At 36.3% G+C, this 8,273-nt stretch overlaps 1 protein-coding gene across 1 annotated transcript in view; it reads right to left on the reverse strand.

The window, feature by feature from the left end:
- The window catches only part of LOC137988698 (uncharacterized), a 6,465-nt gene extending 5,156 nt beyond the window's left edge, over nt 1-1,309 (reverse strand). Inside the window, exons 1-2 of the mRNA XM_068834670.1 lie at nt 1,173-1,309; nt 812-827 (exon numbers count right to left, since the gene is read on the reverse strand). Of these exons, the coding sequence (XP_068690771.1) occupies nt 812-827; nt 1,173-1,309 (153 nt within the window). The remainder of the gene's footprint in view (nt 1-811; nt 828-1,172) is intronic.
- Nucleotides 1,310-8,273: the final 6,964 nt, after the last annotated feature.

Consider the following 8,273-nt stretch of genomic DNA (forward strand, 5'->3'; position numbering starts at 1 on the left):
GTGGATCGGGGAGTGGACTGCAGATTCAAAATAATAACTAATCGACTTTTACGTGAAAACAAGCTTACTCTGGTTTTGTCCACGGTCCTGTTTTTGTTCTGCCCTGATAGCTGTTTCCATTTGCCGTAATAAACTCGGGCTAATTCTCTTGCCCGATGAAATGCCGCTTTTTCTTTTTGTTCAATGGTTTCTCTGGCTTCCTTTTTTTTTTTTTTCAGCTTGTATTTGCCGCTTTCTTCTGTTTCTCTCGTTCCGCATCTTACGTTTTTCGACAATTGTATTTTCACGACTAGTTCGCGCCATCTCTTCCCGCGAGTAATTATTATATTTGGCGCGATTTTTTCGTATTTGTTTCTTTGGTAACCGCTGCACAAAATGTCTGAAGCCATGCCATCAAGCCATGCACAAAACTGAGTGAACATCACAAAACGTCAGCGGAGTGAACGATTCTCAAATGCGTCGTCCGAATTGCCTAGCAACAAAAAGAACTCGGTGAACAAGAGGTGTCCGTTGCAAATTTGTTGAACAACAAAAACCTCAAGGTAAGGCAGTGGTTTGTTATTTTATATTATAATTTACTGACAGCTGAATCCAAGCATTAAATGCAAGCGAACAAAAACCAGAAATGATCTCCGGGACAATAAATTTTCTTGCTTATGCACGTATTATGCATATTATATTATACATATAATAAATGCAGGGCCCGGTTGTTCAAAAGCCGATTATTAAACGCTAATCCCAGATTAAAAACTAAGGAGTTATTTCTCAACTCTAAAATGCTGTTCAACGCTGATATTCGGTAAAACTTTACATTAGAAGAAGTCAATCTTTAAAAACAAGAATAATCAGAATAAACTTTCACCAAAACGTTGAAAACATAAAAGAAAAGATTACGCTAATCATGGATTAAGTTAATCGGCTTTCGAACTACCGGACCCAGGAATTTAGTCTTGCCTATTTTGTAACCTGCTCAAATAAACTATGTATGTATGTATGTAAGTACATTGCAGCTACAAAACAATGATTTTGTGTGGAGACAGGGGGAGTGCTAGCGTTGACAGGTTTCAAGAGGAAAAAAATCCAGATTCGGTCTTTAAATTTCCAAATGTACAGTTATCTGCCAGTGCCCTAAAAACTGTTTACAAAGTCGTAAAGTTGAATACATCGCATACCCTCTTTCATCAGTACGTATGTCATTTAGGGTTGGCCCTTTGCACTCATTGTCTCTAAAGAAACACTGTTCCCACTCCTTAAACTGCATTTTGACACTGGAAAACTTTGCAAGCACCCGGCTTTGAACCACTGCCATCGCAGCTTCATGGAAACATGAAAATAATATAAAGATCATAAAAAATGCTTTTAAATGAGCATTTTCTGTATGAAAATTGCTTTGGGCTAGTAATTTTTTTTCACTGACCTTCTTAACATTTTCTGTTAATTAATAAACTAGTAGTCTACACTAATAAATATTATCAGCCTAATTAGATACTAATTACTTAAGTGGTTTCATGATAAGGGGATAATTCATGAGTGAGAGTTGAATTAACTAAGGGTTTTGAAGTTAACATTAGAGGTAATCATTCCATACCCAAATTGATATCTTCCATGCTTTTTTCCTGATCATTGATCAGCAAAGCTGGCACTCTTTGCACACCCATCAGATGATCTTTCAGGTTTTGCTGCAGTTCCTTTTTTAATCCCTCATCACTTAAACCCCTTGCCGCACACTCAACTCTTAACTCTGCTATGGTCATGTCTTTGAAGGGCCTGATTCCACCATTTCTGTTCCTTCTCCCTGCTGGTCCTGCTTGAACTATTTTGCAGCGGTCTGAAAGGGACAAATGTGGGACTCTAAAGGTGTATGAAAGGTCTCTATATCTGCGTGAATCACCACTACAGCTACTGCAGCCACTGTTTCCACCTCTTTGTTCCCCACTCTCGAATTGTTGCCCTGGGCCATTCCCATGAAAGAACCTCATCACATCTATTACCTCAGCTCCATTTTTTGTCAAAAGATTGTTGAGCAGCTGATCTAAACATTCTCGCCTGGTGTCAATATTTATTTATTTATTTATTTTTTGCCACATAAAGAAGAAATTAAAATACAAATATGAACAATCAAAAAAGAGAAGATGGAAAGAAAAATTATTGAATTACATTGGTGGCGAGGAGGCCTAAAAGAAACTACTAAGCTTATGTAAATTAGGCCTCCCCAAGTAAAAGCATCTATCTATTGTTGACATGCAAGTTGGCAACGGAGAATACAATTGTTACAAACATTTAGTTATTTAACGTGTTGAAGTATAAAGTAATGAACGGAAATTAAAAACAGTTTGAACTTACAAGTTGGTAATGAAGCATACGATTACAAACACTTAGTCATTTAATTACGGTGTTGAAATATGTAAACAGTTGTGAAAGTAAAATTACAGGGTGAAAACAATTTGACACAGAAAGAACAAAATACTTAATTTTCAGAATAGTTGTTAAAAAAGAATGACTTAAGTGCTTTCTTGAAGGAAGCTGGTGAGGAAGAATTCATTATATCAATGTCAAGAGAATTGTAAAATTTAGGTCCCTGATAGAAAACAGAAAATTGTTTAATGTTAGTCCGACAGAAAGGCAGACGAAATGCATGAGAGTTTCTCGAATAATATGTGTGAATTTGACTGTTTAGAGTGAATTTGCTAGCTAACTTGGGAGGAAGAGTTCGAATTTGATAGGAGAACATGAAGTTGTAACAGGTTAATATCACGGAATTTTAGGATTCCAAGTTTCTTAAATATAGGGTCAAAATGAGCATTAAAATGAGATTTATCTATGATTCTCACCACTCTTTTCTGCAATTTTACCAGACGAACAAGGTTAGTTTTATAGGTGGACGCCCAAACTATATTACTGTAAAAGAAGTAAGGATAAACAAGTGAAAAGTACAATACACGTAAAGAGTATGAAGATAAATAAAAACTTGATTTCTGTATCATTCCAATTGATTTCGACACTTTGTTAGCCACATGAGAGATCTCAGACTTCCAGGTTACGTTTTCATCGATGATCACACCCAAGAAAACTGTTTCTTTAACTTGATCAATTTGTTGTTTATTTATCAAAATTTGAAAATTATAACTTCTACGTTTTTGGTTTGGTTTGAACACTATGAACTTGGTCTTTTTAAGATTCAGTGAAAGCTTATTAACCCTAAACCATACTGACAACTTATTTAACTCGATATTCAGCTGATTAACCAAATAATCAGGATCTTTACCAGACAGAAAAACGTTGGTATCGTCCGCGAATAAAATCAGCTGTAGTGCCGTAGATGCATTGACTATATCATTAATGTAAAGAAGAAAAAATAAAGGCCCTAGAATAGAGCCCTGAGGAACCCCACAGGATATATTAAAGCGAGAAGAAACATGACCGTTGAAATCTACAAATTGTAATCTGTTAGAAAAATAGCTTTTTACCCATTTTAAGGCCAGTCCACGTATACCATAGTGTTCAAGTTTGTCAAATAAAATATTATGATTAACTGTATCGAATGCTTTTGAGAGATCAAGGAAAATACCAACAGCTATATCACCACGATCTAAAGCAGAGGAAATCTTATCATACAAATCAATCAAAGCAAGTGTAGGGGAGTGATTTTTCCTAAAGCCATATTGCTCATCACAAAGGACATTTAAATTAGTTAGATAATCATTTAAACGGTTATAAATTATTCTCTCAAGAAATTTGGAAAAACTAGGTAGAACTGAAACAGGTCTATAGTTAGTGAACAACGACTGGTCATCAGCTTTGAATAAAGGTATTACCCGTGCTATCTTCATTTGATCTGGTACAATGCCATGAGCAATCGACAAGTTAATAATGTGAGCCAAAGGTTCAGAGATAATTGGATAGATTCCTTTATGAGGGACATTGGAATGTTATCATAACCCGCAGCTTTGTTGGATGCAAATGATTGAGCAATAACAATAATTTCTTCTTTTGTTGCCGGATTGAAAAAGATAGATTCTGCAAAAGATCCTGAAAGAAAGTCTTTATGAGAAAAAGGATGAGATTGTATTTCTTTTGCAAGGTTAGGACCAATACTGGAGAAATACTTACAAAATTTATTCGCGATGATAACTGGATCAGATATTTCTTGACCATCAGATGTGAATGTTGAGTTTACTTTAGGCTTTGATTTCTTCCGATTCAAGATGTCATTAAGAATTTTCCAAGTAGCATGGGTATTTGCTTTTGCATATTCTAATTTCTTCTCATAATATAATCGTCTAGCCGATCTCAAAATGTGATTTAATTTGTTTTTGAAAGACTTATAGAGTAGATTGTTATTCTGTGTCGGTTTATGAAGGAATTGTTTATAAAGTTTGTTTTTCCTTTTAATCGACTTGAGAAGAGTTTTAGTTAACCACGGTTTTTTAATAGATCTCTTCTTCGGAATCAATTTCCTAACAGGAAAACAGTCATTGTATATTTTGGTAATTTTATTAAGAAAACTGGTGTATGCAGTATGTGGATCATTGTAACCTGCGAGTGAAGACCACTCAACACCCTCAAGTTTTTCAACAAACTTGGACCGATTAATTGGGTTCTTATCTCGGACAAAAATGGGATCTTGTCTAGAATGATGTCCTAGAGTGTTGTCCGAATGAATAGAAAAAACAGGAAGATGATCTGAGATGTCAGTAAACAATAAACCACTTCTCGAACGAACAAAGACATTGTTCACAAAAATATTATCTATAAAAGTAGCCGTGTGAGGGGTGATACGTGTGGGACGTGTAATCAAAGGGAGTAACATATTAGAATACATTTCATCAAGAAATTGGCCCGTAGAATGATGGTGTTGGTAGTTCATTAAATTAATGTTGAAATCGCCCAATAAAAAACATATCTTATTTTCCCTAGAGATTTTGCCTAACGATTCATTGATTTTGGTCAAGAATTCGTCAACACCTTGGTTGGGTGGTCGGTAAACAATGCCAACAATTATGGTTTTAACCCCTGGTCTTAACACCTCAATAAACAATGATTCAGCGATGTCAACATCACTGAAACAAAAATCTTCTCGCTCTTTAAACTCAATATCATTAGAAACATATAGTCCTACACCGCCACCAGGTCTACTTTGCCTATATTTGTGGACAAACCTAAAGCCATCAATATCAACCGAGTGAAAAGAATCGCTCAGCCAGGTCTCAGAAATACCGACGATAGAAAAATTAATCTCTAAAGATGATAATAAATTAGTCAGGTTATTTATATTACGCTGGAGACTACGAATATTCAAATGGAGTAGAGAAAAATCGGCATCTGAATATTGTTCACGTTTAAGCATTTCGTTAAATTGATTTTCTATAAAGTAATCGCAAGGTGTCTCTCTTGCATTGAAATGAATGTCAGGGTCAAGATTGTCAGTCTGAGTCAGAGAAGCGTTTAAGTTCGTGAGAATAGGATTGTAATAAAGACTAGAAAACCTCTCGGAGTTGAAGTGAACAGGACCGTTCTGAAGTTCATAAAGAGCAAGTGAAAAGCTAGAATCCTTTGGACTGCACCTCCCGAGGATGTAAATGTGTGGCTTTTCCAGCAGTGCTGGAACATTAATGTCACCGTAACCCTTAGCCTTCATTTCTGCTGAAGTGAAGTAAAAAGCAGGATCGTAAACAGATTTGATGAGATAGAGGAGGTGACCATGGTTTAAAATTGTGGAACCATCCCCCCAGATCATCAGGTGCCTTGTTCTCTCAAATTTGGTCAACCTTTCTCTTCTTTTGCAAGGAGTGTCCCCTGGGTGGATCTCATTCTCTCTTAACACCCTAAGCCGTTCAGTGATCTGGTCATCACTCATCTGCTCATATTCACTGTTGGTTTGTACTCGCACGATTCCAAGCTGCTAACACCTGTCCAGCTTTCTTTTCCGAATTTCTGTTAAGGGTATCTTTCTTCCAGAAACTGTGAACTGGACTTCTTTTAGGGTTCCATCAGTCTTCAGCACTAATTTCTTATATTTTTTAGGCACCACTAGCTCACCAATGGTATACTTACCGGCTTCAAGTTTCACCTAGGATTGACAAACAAACAAACAAATTCAGTCTGTAATAATAATAATAATAATAATAATAATAATAATAATAAGAAGAAGAAGAAGAAGAAGAAGTATATGTTTATTCACTTTTAGGTAGCATTTGCTAAATTATAAGAGGGGTCAGTAGCTAGAAAATGCATAATAGGACGAGATTGCAAAAGTTACAAGAACAAAAGAAGAGAAACAAAATTGTATTTTGTTTGTTTTCGTTTTTTTGTATTTAAAGAGGAAATAATGGTCTACGGAAACTGTTCAATTAACATTTAGTTCATTTTATTGTTAATCTTGATTCTGGTTTGTCTCAGTTGATTACCAATTTTGTTTAATAAGGAATTTAAGGCATTGTGTTTGTATTTTACCTCCAAGGTTTCCTTGCTTTCTCTATTTGTTCGGGGTACAGGAACTGTTATGTCTCCTCCAACCATTCTGTTTAGCCTCCGTCTTGGCTTTAGGGTACTCTTGCGATGCTGTTCGAAACGGTGCAAATTGATGCCTTCATTTTCAAGGTACTCTTTCACCACCATATTTCCTAACCGTGCATCTGTTAAACCATGTCTTCTTGCAAGGTCAGAGTAATTGATCTGTACCTAATTTGAAGAGCAGATGGTGTGATTTTTTTTTTGTGAATTTCATGTTTAGTATGTTGTGCAGTGATATCACAGCACCACACATCACTTTAAATAAATTTATCAATTTGAATAGCCCCATAAGTGACTTTTCTAATCAACTGGCACCCATGTACTTGAAAGAAGAGAGAGCAAGCCAGTCTAAATAAAATATTGCTAATGGAAGTGTGCTTGTGTATTTGCCATTAAAGCATTCACCTACTCATGAAAGTTAACATAATTTCTGCCTTGCTGGAAAACTAAATATAGTGAAAGCTTCAGAATTCGAAGCTAACTGGTATTTAATTATTATTTTTCATTTTGTTTAGTTGTTAAAAGAAACATTGAAATACATGTAAGATTGTTTGCACTGCCTGGTTTGTCTCGAGCTTTCTTCGTGCACTTGTGCTTTTTTATTCTTTCTTTTTTTTTTTTTTTCAACTGAAGTTCCTACCTTCTCTCCATCTTTCATGTTTGTTACTTCGTTAAGGAGGTTTTCCTTGTTGAAGTTAAGATGCTGTGGTGGCGGTGAATGACGCTTTTTCTCTCTCCCCCCGAGTTCTTCCTGCCTCTTTCTTTTCCCCGCTCTTTCGGTAGCTTCCTCTATGGTCTCAAAATAGAGAATACTCCTTTGCTTAGCTCGCTGACTGTAGGATTGTCTCGTCGCCAACATTGTTTCCGCATCACGTTTTGACCATTCCTCTTCGACTTTCTTTTTTTCTTTGCGTGCCCGTTGTCGACATTCGCGCTTCTTCTGTATCTTGCTTTTCTTGCGCTGAAGTTCAAGTTCAGATAATTTATTCTGGGCTTCTGCAAAGCTAACTTTAAAAACTTTGTGGAAGGGTGCATCTATTTTGGAATAAATGAACTGTACAGCTGACTTAATGGCTTTCTGCGTTGGCTTTATTTTGTTTTTCTCCTGAAGTGTAGTTTCATTAAGGGCAGTTTGAACCAGCTTTCGTCGATTCATCTTGGTAGAATTCGGAAAGAGGGACTTCGTGCGGAAATGGTGCACTTGGCAGGCATCACAATTGGACAGCGTATGTTTTGATTTTTCAGACTTTGATAATGCCTCCCAGTTTGAAGAAGAAAAGTACCGGAGATATTCATTCCTGTGTTGGGAGTTCATTTTGCGAAATAAATCATAAATGAATCTTGACTTTTTCATGTAGGTGGTTTTCTCCACAGCCAATGTTGTCCGGTCTGTTTCATCCAGCAAGTCGAGATAGTTTTTCCATCGCTGAACGGGATCACTCTCTTTCGCCATACTATTCGGTTTATGGAAACTTTCTTTGACAACCACCCTCGAAATTCCACAGCTAAATATCACGGACATTCTATATTTCTCTTAATTTTCCTTCTTTTTCCTCGAACGTAACGTTTTGATGTAGCCACAAGGGCGCGCGCTGCAAACTTTGAAATTTTGCGCGAAAAATACAAATATATTTCTGTAATTCTAAACCTGATAGCATAGAGTTAGAAATTTAGTTGAATATAGCCCGCGTTTTCCCCAACAGCCCAAAAAGAAACTGATGAAAGAGACTATGTTGATCAACTTCTTTATCAATCCAAGC

The sequence above is a fragment of the Montipora foliosa genome, unplaced genomic scaffold (assembly GCF_036669935.1).
Source record: "Montipora foliosa isolate CH-2021 unplaced genomic scaffold, ASM3666993v2 scaffold_425, whole genome shotgun sequence".
Lineage (NCBI taxonomy): Eukaryota > Metazoa > Cnidaria > Anthozoa > Scleractinia > Acroporidae > Montipora > Montipora foliosa.